At 44.6% G+C, this 15,586-nt stretch overlaps 4 protein-coding genes across 4 annotated transcripts; all 4 read right to left on the bottom strand.

Annotated features, from left to right (window-relative positions):
- Positions 1-985: 985 nt before the first annotated feature.
- EAF02_011095 (uncharacterized protein) lies at positions 986-3,295 on the bottom strand (the record flags this gene model as incomplete). Its single annotated transcript, XM_038907143.1, has 1 exon — positions 986-3,295. The coding sequence occupies one exon, from the start codon at positions 3,293-3,295 to the stop codon at positions 986-988; it is 2,310 nt and encodes a 769-aa protein (XP_038753169.1).
- Positions 3,296-4,211: 916 nt separating this feature from the next.
- On the bottom strand, positions 4,212-5,145 carry EAF02_011096 (uncharacterized protein; the record flags this gene model as incomplete). Its single annotated transcript, XM_038907144.1, has 3 exons — positions 4,212-4,341; positions 4,402-4,750; positions 4,830-5,145. The coding sequence occupies 3 exons, from the start codon at positions 5,143-5,145 to the stop codon at positions 4,212-4,214; spliced, it is 795 nt and encodes a 264-aa protein (XP_038753170.1).
- Positions 5,146-10,383: 5,238 nt separating this feature from the next.
- EAF02_011097 (uncharacterized protein) lies at positions 10,384-10,868 on the bottom strand (the record flags this gene model as incomplete). The annotated part of the gene is made up of 2 exons (XM_038907145.1): positions 10,384-10,623; positions 10,767-10,868. The coding sequence occupies 2 exons, from the start codon at positions 10,866-10,868 to the stop codon at positions 10,384-10,386; spliced, it is 342 nt and encodes a 113-aa protein (XP_038753171.1).
- Positions 10,869-11,214: 346 nt separating this feature from the next.
- On the bottom strand, positions 11,215-11,445 carry EAF02_011098 (uncharacterized protein; the record flags this gene model as incomplete). Its single annotated transcript, XM_038907146.1, has 1 exon — positions 11,215-11,445. The coding sequence occupies one exon, from the start codon at positions 11,443-11,445 to the stop codon at positions 11,215-11,217; it is 231 nt and encodes a 76-aa protein (XP_038753172.1).
- Between the last annotated feature and the right edge of the window lie 4,141 nt (positions 11,446-15,586).

Here is a 15,586-nt window from a genome sequence, read left to right on the forward strand (position 1 = left end):
CTAAGCTCTTCGTTATGTGTATTGTAGCTTCGGTGCTAAGGTGAGATGAGCTTGGAATTCCAAGAGAAAAATACGGTATACTCATCATATCAACCACACTCATATTGGCAAAATGGGAGAAGAGAAACATGAATACTGCATCTTAATTACAGACAATAATATCCCATATCATCGTACATCATTCCACCTGTGATCTTATCATCATTCCCAACACATAAACCATTGGAACCACCGTTCTTCCCATCCCGCTCTGCCAGTAACCTCACCACCCAGTTGATTTATTCACAATACGAATTCAATGTTATGTATACCTTTCTGCTCTTCGGAAATGTAATTCAACATACACATCCACTGCACAACCCAAGGATGAACTTTAGCCCCTCCCTTGTTTCTGATCTCACCACTAACCCTGAACTTGCAAGAACTAATTTTATACTTTCTAGCTCACGCACACAGCGTGCTTATATTCGACTCCCAAATCATTAATGAAAACGCTTAATGTTATACATGTGCAATAGGAGGACAGCTTCGAAAACGCCCAACTCTCCATCTCATCCTACCTCATCACAATCCATCGAATCGCATTATAGCACCTTATCACAATATTGAGAACAAGTACAGATATAAACCAATTTATTAATGAAACTAGCCTCCCCTAGCGCGGTGCAAATGCCGCCAACGCCCAGGCGCCAACCAGCCGCCACTATAAAATAAACCAGATATGACAAGCGGTCGAGCTTTCATTGGTATGCAACTACCATCCATCCATCCATATCCATACCCATAGCACGCCACCCAATCATTATTTCGTATCTTCACCAATCCATCACCCCCTTCACTTCCTTTCCCTGAAGCATTCCAACCTAACCACAATAATCCATCACAGAATTTTCACCAAGAAGAAGAATATACAAGCACCAAACCAAACCAGCCCCAAGAGCCTACTACCCATTCCCCTCCAATTGAATCCCTTCGAGACATAGGATTAACGACCATACCCTCCCCCTCCCATTTTATCGATACTACTCAATAAATTGCTACTAGTTCTGCCCGAAAGTCCACTACCCGGTCTACTGCCTTGACTAGCCACACTCCCATGACTTCCTTTTCTCTCCCTTCCAGCCGCACCTCCGATTCCCATTCCCATTCCCATCCCAATTCCACCCCTGCCAATCCTACTTCCTCCAGCCGCACTTGGCGCTCTCAACCCACTTGGTCGAGTAACACTACTTGTTTTTGCTAAAGTAGGGCTCTTCATTTGGCTTTCAAAAACAAGTTGTTTCTTTTGCGAGGCGGGTGTTTCTGGGATCGGAGATGCTCGAGCTGGAACGGCCTTCTTTTCCTCCTCAAGATTTTTTGCAACCATATCGTCGAACATTGCGATCATTGGAATCATTTCATCAACAGCCTGAACCAGCTTAGTCTTCTCGGCTCTTTCCTCTTCAAGCATATGTCGGAGGTCATCGTTGTCTTCCCTGACACTCCTAATTTCCATGCCTAGGCCCTCGAGTTCTGCCTCCAATTCCTTGGTTCTAGCATCGCGTGCTGCTTGTTGTTCAATATCCTCAGCCGAAGGTTCCGCTTTAGTTGCTGTGGTATTGCCGCCCAACCTCAATTCTTCGTTCTCCTTGGTGAGATCCTCAACAGTAGCTTCCAATTCTTTAACCTTCTTATCCCAACGACGTTCATAGCTTTTCTTGAGAGCTTGGACTTTAGTTTCGTGCTTCTCTTTGTAAAGGGAATGTAACTCTCTGGATACCTTCTCGACCGCAAGTTCGACAGTTCGACCTCCGCAGTGGCATTCTGTTGGCGATTTCAAAGGCGTTTCGACAGGGGGTGAAGTAGCTCCAGGTGTAGCTTTTCCTGCACGCACAGCTGCTAAGTTCCTCTGCGCTTCTTGAGCCATAATCTCAGCCATTTCTCTTCTTCTCTCACTTTCCTCCAATCGACCATCCAACTCCTCACGTTCTTGCTCTGTTTGAACCATTTCTTCTCTAACATTCCTCAACACAGCTTCCATTTCCCGACCTCTCTTCTCCCACTCCTCTTTCTCGGCCGCCAGTTGATCTTGTATATTTCGTTCTTCTCGTAATTGTTCCTGACTCTCCCCAACTCTCTTTTCCGCGTCGCCAACGGCCGTTTTCATGAACTGCAATTCAGCTTCCTTTCCGCTCAACGTAGCTTTCAAGTTACTAATCTCCGATAAGAAGTCTGATTTCAATCTCTCGATTTCTCTAGGTGTAATGGAGGGTAAACTTCTAGGCGTAGGCGCAGGAGGAATATCGAAATCGAGCAAGTTGCTCATGCGGTTTGATTTAGGTGTCGCGGCAGTACTTGGCCCATACCAATGTTCAGGTGCAGAAGTTTTTGAAGGTGACATTGACATCCTATTCCTTGAAGGTGAGGGACCGCGACCGTTGAACCCATTCATTTGTGCGGTAAAGTCAAGAAGGTTAGTGGTATTCCCATCATCTTTGCTTTTAACATTTCTATGCCCGTATGGTGCTGGCGAAAATTCCTCAGATGTATTCACTTGCCTGCGCGCCGTAGCCGGGGTACTGAATCGATGATTTTGTCTCGGTGTTGGTGCACCCATTGATGGGAAGTTCGGGCTGGTATGTCCCAGCTTTGAAAACGTTGTTAGATCTGGCATAGCGGAAAATTCGCTGAATGTGCTGACCATTGTATCGTCCATCAAATTGTGCGCATCTTTCTCTGAAGCGCTAGTAGCGCTACCAGTACCTATATATGCAAAAGTTTCGTTCATCGTTTGCCCCTCTTCGTTATCATTATCATCATCGTCTTCTTCCAATATCTCGATCGCTTTCGTAAGTCCTTCATTATCCCTTAGTATTGGGTCATCTAGATCCATTTCATGCTCAACGACGACCGGCGGGTCAAGCGATTTCAGAGGCGAAGGTGTGGCAGTCGTAGGCTTCACAGGAAATCTCATGGGTGTCGACATCTTCCTCGGACTGCGTGTGCCATCCGATGATTTGGTGGGTGAAGCCTGGCTCTTCAATAGCTTCAAGGGTGACATATGTTCTCCATCAATTGATTTCCTTGACGTCAACATTTGTTTCCTAATAGGAGAGATATTCTCCTTACTCGGATCTGTCGCATCGTGTGTCGCATCGACGAAGGGCGAACTTGGTGGACTCCCCACGCTCCCACTCATGGGAGTGTTTTCTGTAAAGCTGGTATCTTCAGACATGGTGTAGTTTGTATTGCTAACAACTGATGGGCTTCCAGTATTGATATTTGCGCTGGATAAATCCGAAAGGGGCTCCGCCATTTGCTAACTCTCTTTGTTCGTGATTGTGATAGTGTATCTTTTGAGTCAGTGGTCATGTAATGTTTGAGATATTGTGTGGTGGTGGATAAACCTTTTCGTATGATGTGTTGTGAATGGTGGATTTTTCTGTTTACGGGGCAACGTGCATCGGTAAACTATTCGCCGTTCCGATATTTGGGATGATTGAATCTACCATTTCTACTTTCAGAATGGACAATCAAAATTGTCAATAACTTCAAACCTTATATGTTGTCGGAACTCATCTATTGAGTGACTTCAATAGGTGAACGATTGTGTTTTGAATGAATTTAGATATATCAATTTTGGTTACAAATAGATGATACTAGGCCATAGATTCAAGGAACCATCGTCACCGCCTTCGTTCTCGACATTCGAGTGCTTCTCTCTCAGTGAGAGACAGTCTTAGATCTGAAGAGACCCAGATACTTCACTCCAAATAAATTGGATGCTTGTATGAGGGTGATGAGAAAAATGTCATCGTCAAGCACATTCTTGCCGTTCTTTGAAAGTGCATCACTCAAACATGCATGACAAGACAGTATGATGAAGGTGGATGTGATTGATGTTTCTTAATTACTGTGATATCAAATTATGTCATGGTACAGCCTTTTCCAGAATCTCACCAAACGCCTCTAGACCTCCCAAATGATATTTCCTATTCCCATCGCAGATGCTATGCAGCCACCCAGAATGCACCTCGATTCCTAGCACAACGCCGTAGAAGCAAGCAGACGCCGAATATGGCATCCATGCCATATATATAGATACATCATACACACCATATGCATTGACCTCAATGACATACCTCTCAAGACTCAAAAACTAGACTTGAGCCAAAAAAGTTTGGGAAGCATGAACAATTCGCTTGCCCACTCGGTGTCCTTAGCGTCAATTGTTAATCTACGTCGGCATTGGCCGTATTCTTGAACATGCCATAAACGCTCCGCTGGCCTTTCGGAGCTACCTTCAGATTCGAGAACCGCGTCTCGGAAAGTCTCTTTCCTGCCTTAATACTTTCTAACACCCTGTATTTGCCAGAAATGTTAGTATGAATATGCAAACAGGGGATACCGGAAGGCCCATACCATTCTACACCGACATATTTAACTCCACAACCACCAATCCTTCGTATCTCTTTCTCCAACTTTCCCCCAGCTAAACCACCTCCAGCTCCACTTCCTACAGCAGAGGGTTTGCCCAAGATAACGTGGGTGACTCGTCGCCTGCCCAGATGCATCGACATTCGTGCTCCATTCTCTGCCAGCAACTGCTTGAGCTTGTGGTCCGAGACCATTGGATATGTACTACCGTTTATGTAGATGACCAGCTCATCAAAGATGCCTCTAGACTTTCGGGCTAGATCGTCCTCTTCCACTTTAGTTTCATCTTCGAGTTTCCGCATCTCCATCAGTCGTTCTTCGGCGCTCATCGGCACTAAATGGGAAAGACAAGCATCAATAAAGTATATTTGGTAGCATCGGACAGGGAATTTGAAAGGGACAACAAAACATACAGCCTGGCTTCCCCACTAACATGTCGCTGACACTTCGTCTTGCCCTTGCCTTGACTTCTTTTGGAATCAAGGCGTTCGCTTTCTCATCCCAGTCTTCAGATCCTGCCCCAACTTTGTCGGAGATCCTTTTGCCACCTGTACCACCAGACTTGAACTGGTGGCCTAGCTTCGATGCTCGAGATTCTCTCCATCCTGTAGAACCACCTATCTTATTCTCTGCCCGTTGGTGCCCTGTCGCTGATGAATTCCACGCGTCGAAATGGGCACCAAATACTGGTTTTGCCGCCGGTGGTATTTGCGGTTTTGGGGGTGCCATGCTTGTTTTCTCGTAAAAGATTGTAGATCAGGCTATTGTTGAGCCTATACTTGCTTGCCTGTATCCTTTCCGTAAAGTTTGCGAGTCCAAGAGATTCAGGGATCATGATAATCTATTCAAACAAAGAAATATCGCACTTTATTCGTTGCCATGTCGAATATCAAGCCCATACGGTTAGTCGGTAGTATTTTAGAATCGAGATATATTGGCCGTACAGTTCATGCTATCCACACATCCATTCGTCGTTGATTTTGACTTCCAAACGCGGGATGTCAAGGAAAACACTAACAAGCGCGAATGCGTTGATACAGTTACAGAAGGCGCGCCCAAAACGCCTGATCACGTGAACCACCCCATTGATAGACTGGCTAGATCTCTACAATCTAGGAATCAATTAGCCCCCAATCCAGTCTCAAGACAACAACCTCCCTTCTTCCGAAACCAGTTCATCACTTCAAGTAAAAGCCATGTACTCTGTCTCTCTCACCAAATTCGCACAAGAAAATCTTATTCTCCGATATCTCCATTCAAGGACTACAGTAACTTCGAAGTTTCGAACGGATACGGGATGATTGATGGGTGATCACATCATGTTTTGAAAAATGAATGAAAAATTTATTAGTTGATGTGTATGGTGTTCATCAAAATTCAAGGTTGAGCGAGAACCAGTCATACCCTAGGAAGAAACATCCCCGATCATGCATTTCAATCCGATGATTCCTTCAAATTTCAATATCATCCGATGCCTCCAAATTCTCCCCCTCTTCATCTCGAAATCCTTGGTTGAGCAAGGCAAAAGAGCTTCCGAAATTCCTTCAAATGGATGTTTCAATACGGTTACTAATTTGAATTTCGAATTTGACATCTCTTTCATTTGGTCTTTGCTTTGCCACTTCCTTTGCCCTTCCAAATCTTTTCATTAAAACATATCTTGGTTACATGAAGGAGGCACTGGGATAAGGAGGGCATAGCATAGGATATGCAAGCAGCAAGTACCCGTTCGCCTCGCCTCGCCTCGCAGAACAGCAGCCGGCTTGATGCACGATCGTTACAGTACAGTGCCTACTGTACTCTCCATGTAATTTGAAAGCTGCAACTATGTCGTGCGTCTTTTTATTCATTCCTCAGATGGATGGCTGGTGCGTCCTTCAGAAAAAGCCGAAATACGAAAAGTGCCCAATCGTGCATTTCCCAGTTCTGCAAGTTCCTATTTCCATTCAGTGCAATCAAGTGAGTGGCGTGCGTAGTTGGCTTCCTCACATGCCTTTTCCATCCTGCGTGCCGCGTCTGCTCTTTATTTACATACATGTTTTGTACTTCCATCTTTGAATTTAACAGCCGTTTTCCGGTCATTAGCAAACATCACCTCTATCAACAACACCCTGTTAACTCTTTTTCTACCGGTTGATAGTGTAATCATATTCTGGATGAGCCGCTATTGGGGTTATACAAAACACCTAGTTCATTTAAAAAATTATGCGCGAGCAATATACATCAATCCTAGAATTGCATCTTTTGGGACACGAGGGTTGTACCAAATTGGGGGTTGAGTCCGAGAGGTCAAAATGTGCACATCTTTCCAACCATGTGAGGGTCACGAGAACATTTACGGATTGACATGGCGAGTCTGGACTGATGTATGTATGTAGGTATGTATGTATGTATGGCGCGGGTTGGTTTGAGGTTTTAGGGTCATGACATGGGAACGGATACTCCCGTTTTCGCGGACATATCTTTCCTTTCACCACTGTAAGATGCAAGTACCACTCCCTTCAACGTCCTTCCCATGTGAAGTTCTTGGTACTTACATATGGAGTATCTCCGAATGGTTTTGTTGGGGTTAGAAGGATATTACCCTGCGAGGGTAAGCACGTACTGGGTCTTGGGGAATTACAATATATTGATACCATATTAAGGCTATATTTGATTTTGATTGTTTTGATCGACTGCGTGTCAGCAGCGTTGGGGTTTGTGTTTTTTTTTCCTATTTGCAACCGGTTCTCGGGCTCAATGTGTGTACTTTCATAACTTTTTGTATAAAAATTCTGGTCTCTTTCCTTCTTTGTTTTCACTTCAGCCCTTGTCTATAACCCCATGAAACTAAAGTTTCATGGGTATCTAGAAGCTGACATACAATCAAGCGTGGTGCTTCGATGTCCAAAACGTCCTTCCCAATTCCCGTAAGATTTGGATGTCTTGTTATTATCGTACTAGAACTATCTCTGGTTGTTGGACCAGAGTAGCGAGATAAGAAAATAGCCCTTCCCAGTTTCCCAGTCACCATATCAAGATCGGGACAAAAAATCGACCTAGTCGTATTCCAAATTCAAAGCCGTCAATTGGATGCCCCAAAGAATCCATCAGTCATCGATAACGATAGCACAATGAAAAAAAAAGTCGTTTTTCCAAGGTTCGTTGTCGCTAGAGCGAGAACCCCTCATTCGCCCTCTCTACAAAAAGGCGGTGTAGAAGACGCTAAGAGACGCCATCCACCTCATTCTGATCGCCAACACAAGAGAAAAGGGAAAGAAAAATTAAACGGCCTTTTCTCCGTCCCCCGCTAACGTTAGCACTCTTTTGCTTCTGAAAAGAAAAGAATAAATTAATCAATTCTCTTGACGGTTTTTCCACTAGACCTAGATCAATAATATCTTGCGATAGTATAGTTCGTTGAATGATGAGATGTTGGATGTGGATTCTTATCGTACCGTAGCTATTAATGACTTTTTAATCAACACTCAATCATGAACCATACACAATGAGGAATTCCTCTCCCCCAGGGATGAATTCTGGCGTCTAGGGTTCAAGCTTCGTCCTATGATTCCCCTTCTCGCCAAGAATTTATACGCTCAGCGCGGTGCAGCAGCGTAGTGTAGTGCGTAGTCCCATCATCAAGCTAGGCTGTTGATCTATACCACATCGACATTCTAGTTTCGGCGGGCAAATGTCAACATCGTACGTATGTAATATGTATATACATACTCCGTCGTGATAGTCTAAGCTTTTTGCACGATCCAGCACCTACTCCGTATGCATGCACAACAACTGTCCCCTACGTACACTGTAAACTTGCATCCATCGCCAGCATCCAGATCCCACACATTGCAAATCTCGAACTTTACTCAGACTCACGAAAATGCTCAAATCAAGTGGCTTCCCCTCTTTTCGAGACTCTACTTTCATTACTCATTTTGTCCTACCCCCCACCTTACGCTCCCAGATCAATCTTTTCTCATCATCATCATGCGAATATGAACAACATCCCAAAACCCCCTCAACGAGTGTCGATCCCAGAAATTAGAACAAACCTTTCCTCCCCTCTAGACTCGCGGATAGGCTCTAAGGCTACGGAGTATGAAAAATAACTCGCTCTCGTCCTCGCTTTGAACAACGTTACCCCAATCACCATCCACCACGTCGTAGACCGAGCTTTTTTCGCTCCTCTCGCCTTCCATCCATGATCATCCCTAGTCTTTTCTTATTTCCTCCAGACAGAAAACACAAACCAAAAAGCCTTCCCCCAAGACCACAATAAATCCCGCACCAGTCCCAAAGAAGCAGTACTTCCTACTCGGTGACACGCTTTGGGAACGCCTCGCTTCGGGATTTTCACCATGGGGCTTGCGCTAGCGCATCTTTGGGCTTGCTGCTTCTCGATGTTGTGCGTTTCTCGTTACATACAGACCATAATCGTGTCGGATGAATTGATTGGAGACAAGCAGGCCAAGAACGACACCGGACAGGGATTCTGAAAATGGTGTAAGACGGACCGTTTTCCGCGTGTGCAGAAAAGTGAAAAAGGGGACTAGCCTTATGGAGTGTGGTGGTTATGGGAGGAGAGAATAAGGTAGGTAGGTACGTATGTGCGATGAATTAAGGATTTTCCAGTTTTGCGCAATGGGTCAAGGGGAATTGTTCCTTGTTTACTGGGCTTCTGTATTCACGGGCGAAGATTGGAAATGGTTCAAAGTTGCAAAGTAATTGAATCACGAAGAAAGATTCTCAAACAGAGACATACCAGATAATGCTCGATGACACCCGTCGCGATAAGCATCCAACAAGCAGTATTAAGTTTCCCCTCCTTCCTCCGTTCATCTCATCCAACAAGGATAGCCATACTAGCATACTGCGCACAAAAACTCTGCAGGGTCTGATGCCGAAATTTTCTGGTGGCCCTTGCCTTCATAACACTTGCATCCTGCATGCGCAGCGGCTGCTCACAGGCTGCTGCACGGAGACTGGGGGAAGAAAAAAGGTAAAACGGAGCCAATTGGATGCGGAGCAAGGCGGCTGGGATCGTGTTCGCGAGAGGCGGTGAAAAGAAGTTCATGGGTATACGTGGGTCACGTATTGCCAATGGATTCTGGATAGTCTATACAAAGAATTGAAAGTGTAAGACAACGTGACTCGTAAGTTTTACACTGATACCAGTATGGATCGGAATCCAGAATCCAGAGTCCCGAAATTTATCTTTTGGATTCATATCGGTTTGGCGCCATTGAGTTTTCACATGCGGTCCGAATGATCCATCCCAATTGAGTAAATTCTGATGGTGCAATTTGGATCACTCTTCCTCCCCATCTGCATAAAATTTCCAGTTCATTGTACAACATAAAATCACATCATAGCATGGCATACAATACCTGTCTCGGAGAGCCGCATTGTTCCATTAACCAGCAGACATAACCGACTGTTGTAGAACTGCTCTTACAGAAGTGAAAAGATCTCCATCGTCTGCCTCCGCAAATCGGCGGGTCCATGGATTTGCGATGTGTACATACACACATACATACATACAGAGTACATGAAGATAAATCTTTAGAGATAAATAGATCGACATCATTTTACGCAAGAATTGCCCAAAAAAGATCAAGCTGTCCGTAATTGATCAAACCTTAAGAATCAAGATCTAGATATCGATACGCATGTATGCGTGATGACGCAAGTAAGCTGGGAAGCTTCGTTTGGTCTCGTCTCATAGAGTTGAAAGCACATGATAAGTTTCTCCAAACAATTGATGAATGAAACCCATTATGAGTAAAAAAACCCATGACTACAGATACAAAAAGTTCTAGTAACGGTATCGTATGCTGTGCACTATTTTCGCACCGTTCCTTGCGTCGGGGTCGCGGAAGGCTGGCTGGCTGACTGGCCTCCCAACTTCGAGATCTCACCATTTCCTTCTCACCGTGTGGAAATGTGATACAAAATTGATTTCATATCTCTCCGATGACTCTTTTAAATTCGAGGCGGATTGACAATATGAAAATGTTGGCTGGGAGGAAACATGGCCAACTTCGAGACTGGCAAGGTGCTCGTTCCACCAGTCTCCTTCGTCCACGATTGTATTATCGAGATGAAGTGTGACGAGGTTCCTGGGTCACGACTCACGAGCTCGAAAACCCTAGATGTCATCTTGAGCTTTGAGACAGCATCCCCACCCTTTGAATATTCATCCAACAGAACATGTCCTTGGGGCTTCGATTCAAGTCAGCGCGTGTGTTGCCGATTCGTTCCCGATATTAAAATGATAACACTTTCATCATGATGTCTGCTGTCTAGAGATGGAATGCATTCAATTTTGGATAGACAATTAATATGAAAGGAATCTAGAATCTCACCTGCAACCCTGACTCGCGCATGTCGGTACATGGATTGTTGGTTGTTGTAACTTGTAAGCAAACAAAGTGCAATCTGGAAGTAAGCCGTGTCAGAGGTTCCATTGCCAATGCGAATCAATGTAGGTATGTATGTATGATTTTGTTTGAAGCATGCAGCTTTACCATCTCCCATCTTTCGGATTATCTGTTGAGGAAAGAATCTTCCTATGCATACACTGGCATGGCAGCTTGAGCCTCTTCAATTGCTAGATTCATTGTGACCAAGCGTAACTTCTCACGAGAGAAGCAGAGAAGAAGGGAGTTCCCTTTCACATCGGAAGGAACCCTGCGTCCAACATGCTTGCTCTGAAGCCTGTCATTGTAGCATATGTATACTAGTAAGGATGGAACAGGGCAGCATCTTTATTATCGCAAAGACCACTCGTTTTTGAATGACACCGATGACCGTTTAATTCGGCCATTGTTCCGGCTTCAGGTGTAATTCACCAACCTTGTTGTTGACCATGAAAACCTTGCTCTTGAGTCTTGGAAGATGACAAGACCAAGGACATCGAATTGCCCATTTGGGTGCACGCTGTGTTACATTACTAATGGGGAAACCGGATGGCATCCCCATCCTTGCAGAGACAGGTTGATGAATAGGTAATATCGCCGTCAATTTAATGTAGCCTGTCGGCATCGTTGGAGAATAGATAGAGTATGATCATACTATCATGTTGTTGTCTATGTGAAATTAGTAGATGATCCGAACGACTACATTACTCGGTACTGATGAACGGGTTACAACCCGGTTTACAGAGTTCCCAGATAGAGTAACTTACGGCTGTTCTCAGTTCCTTGGCGTCGAGACCTTCTTCTCAACAAGTTGACAACACCTGGGCAGTATTTGATACATCTAATTCAGGATAGAGAAATAAAAGCTGGTGATAAAGTGGCGGGAAAAAGAGCCGAAGGCGTGATATGTGGATGTTTCCAAAGTGGCAGGAGGAAAGTTACAATGGATGCTGCTTTAAACCTCAATTTCCTTGCTATGAGATACTTTACTGGCTTGATAGAACGGCTCCCTTCATCTAGACTTCCCTATTGCCTCAAAAGATCCCTTTGGATAATCTTCTATTCAAGGAGAGGATTAATTTGTGGTTGGTGGTTCCATAGATTGCCGTTGAGTTACTATATTGATAATTAATCAATATCACTCTCCAAGTATGAGACTGTCAATCACCTCAATAATCAATAATTACCACCCTCCTACCTTGTTATCACATTAGGGATACAACTCCTCTTTTCCCCTCTTCATCTATTGACAATTGAGACGCCCCACCGTCTACCCGGTTGAGAACCTTAAGAACCTTGAGGATATACTATCATGTTTAAGCCGCTTTGAAAGAAGGATGCTACTTTGTGCAAGCCGCAATCGTTACGAAGAGATGGTCCGGGAGCCGAGGCTGATATCGAAATTCTCCCGTACTTCCTTTTCCACTAATAGTCTAAATCTTAGGGTCTCCCTCCTAGCAACGGAAACTAGGGGATGAATATATCCCATGAGTCGTAAAAACGAATTCCCGTGGCGCAAGGTCAAGCTGAAGCTAGCTATTTTAGTGATCCCAACCAAATCCAAGGCTCGCTCCGATCAGTCCGTGAATTATCGGACATTCTCGTTAGGGACGATCAATCACGAAGGGTTAGGTAATTAACGCACATGGAACTGGTGAACCGATAAACGCATCGCATTATCTACGAGAGATTTATACGGAAGACGGAAGACGGAATATTATTAACGGAGCATACCACCGAGTAGTCTAGACAGTCTCAACGAGCTCAATAGAAATAATGATACTCAGATACTGTATGATCAAGGACTTGTAGGAGAATAGGATATGATGAAAAGGCTGGAAAAAGTCCGAGAACCAGCGGATCAGAAAAGTAGAATGTAGTGCTCACGAGGCGTTCGAAGCTAGATATGCGATCGCGCTGGTGGCAGATCTGGCAATGTCGTGATGAGGAACGGAAGATTCTCATATGTTATGCAAAGAAGACGGCGGTTAGAACTAGTTCAGCGGCTCGTGTATATCTAATCGGTAGATACGGACGGAGGTGAGAAGTTAGAGCAGATACTAGGGAGGTAAATAAAATTAGTAAAATTAGGACTGTATGGATATACTCTGTCCAGACTCGACAGAGTATCAATGCTTGGTCTCATCAGATGCTAATACTAAAAAGGTCACGGGGTTACGTTACATAATTTCACTGTTATTAGCTAGGTAGGGAGTATTTGTCAATGCCATGCCATGCTATGCCGGCAATACCATTGATCTCCCATCTGTGCATATGTGCCACTGTGTGGTGGTGGTCCTCGATGGTGTGTTGCTGTGCACTGGTGACTGGTGTTGCCTTCACATCCACGAGATATTGTATGATCCAAGCTCAAGCTCCAACTTCCAAGCAGGTTGGAAGCTCCAGCGATTCTGCCTTCAAGGTAGACCGTAGTAAAAAAAGGGGGACGGGATCAAAGAGAAACGATATGCAAAAGCAGGAGATCCCGTCGTGCAGGCGGAACAAGCTTGTAGAGTGCATCGCAGTAACCTACCGAACCCTTTCCCTCCCATCGCAGCGATCAAGCTTGAAAGAATCAAGCCCGGCCACCGCACAGGACACACGTCGGACAATTGGATGAGCATGAAGCATGAGCCATTTGTGTGAAGGATAAGCATGATGAGCATGAGCACCAGCATGAGCATGAGCATCAGCATAAAATTTCCGATAGGAATTTTTCATCACTTTCCTTACTCCGTACATCTCGCTCCCGGAAATGTGCAGAAGGCAGAATCTGTGCAGAATTGGGGCACGGTGCTTTCGTTCTGAATGAAAAAGTCTGGAGTGCATTTCGGCCCCTCCAAGACAGGAATAGTTGCCAGGGCTCAGCTCAATTTTAACTTTTCTTGCGCGGCAGCAAGGTGTAGGTGTGTACAGTGAGTGTAGTGTGTGTAGTGTGTGGTGTATTATGTGGTTGGATGTTGAGGGTTGGGGGATATGGGTTATGGGTTGGGGGATGTTTGAGAAAGGGCAACGGCAAGATACAATAAGTAAACAGGATGTCTTCATTTAGCTACGGAAAGAGACGTCTACGTCGCCGCCGCCGCCAGGAGGGAAAACGTCGCAGCAGGTAATGCGATGCAGGCTTGATCGGTAAGGCAAGGTTCAAATGCAAAGAAGAATGCTTGGAGTGAGCTTGGATGGCGGTTGAAGAAAGTTAATTCCCTGGTCAAGATTGAATACGGTATGGTATGCGAGATCCATTCGTCAAGCAAGATCATCCATCATAATCCGGATGTAGGAATCGACAGAAGAGAAGGAACGGGCTCGCCACTTTCGCCAGCATCCATGTACCGGTATTAATCTGATTTGATTTGATTTGATTTGATTCAATTTCAATTTCAATTCAATTGTGAACCATCAAGAAAGATGCCCCACCAGTAGATACTCGCATCAGATCATCATCACCTTCATCATCACCATCGCTGTTCCGTCTTTCCTTGGTTCACGCGGCTTACCATTGTCCTGGCCACTTTTTTTCATCTTCTTTTTTCGTTTTGAAAGGTTTCGTCTAGGATTTGGAAGAACAGATCAGCTACCGTAGAAGGCGAAGATCCGAAGGTATCCTGTGTATGCTTAAAGCAGCCTTTCTTCGCATCCGAATTCGAACATGTCTTTCATGCAATTCATTACTGTGTCAGTGTAGGTACGCAGATAGATAGGTAGACATCGATATTTCATATTCTGATCTGATTCCCTTTGGGATTCGGAAGAATTCGAGAGCAATTCACGTTTACATTCATACGAAGTATTCACATTCACATTCACCACCAGGAGAATAGACTTGAACACCATTACTGCCCCTTCATCGGTATCAAGGTAAAACAATACCCACGACAACACCACACACATCACACCATCTTCTCAACACAAGCATCGGAAGGAGAAAGTAAAAATAACTCTTCCTCTCCCTCTCCCTCTCCCTCGTCCTCGTCCACCCTCACATTCATTTCATCCAGTTAATTGATCACCATTGATAATTTGGAACCGGAACGGCTGCTATCACTATCACCCAATCATTACTGGCCCGTCAGCGATTATATATTAAAAACCCTCGTTTCAATTCACACTTGTTTATTTTCCTTTCTTTTTTTCTCTCAATTGAGAACCAGCCAGCCTTTCCCAAACCCTTGTATTTAGTAGGTATCCATTGTTTTCAAGCGGCCAGAACTCAAGGGCCACGGTCACGGCCACTCTGCGACTCTGCCACTTTTGATGGATGGATTGGCCCCATACTGCCACCTCGCATTTTGGGTCCGTTCATTGTTTTGTTGTTCTGTTGTTTTTATCATTTTCTCTGGTCAAGTCCGTGATGGATTTAGTCCTCGATAGGTCAAAGGTGCCATGTACTCCGTACGTAGAGCAGACGACGGTAGGGATTAAGAGGTATCACGTTCACATCTTCGAGATACCCCACGATACAAGTAGAATACAACCAACGCAGCAAAATAGAGTGAAAAGTACAACAACACCAAGCACTACGAGTAACCATGATTAATGTACCTAGGGATTGAAGAAAGAGCTGGATGGTGCTGAGTCGGTATTCTGGGGTGTCACATGTATGCAGGTTTGGAGTATCAAAATAAGAATTCGTATTGTCAAATGTTTTGTATTCTTCACGAGGTATTCGAAGGGAGGTTCAAGATGGTATGATACGGTGCCGGTATCGTATGTATAATTGAACCACTTGCTGGCTTGTCACTCCGTCACCTCACTCAGTCAAATCA

The sequence above is a fragment of the Botrytis sinoallii genome (assembly GCF_014898435.1).
Source record: "Botrytis sinoallii strain Bc 23 chromosome Unknown BSIN_029, whole genome shotgun sequence".
Classification (NCBI taxonomy): Eukaryota; Fungi; Ascomycota; class Leotiomycetes; order Helotiales; family Sclerotiniaceae; genus Botrytis; species Botrytis sinoallii.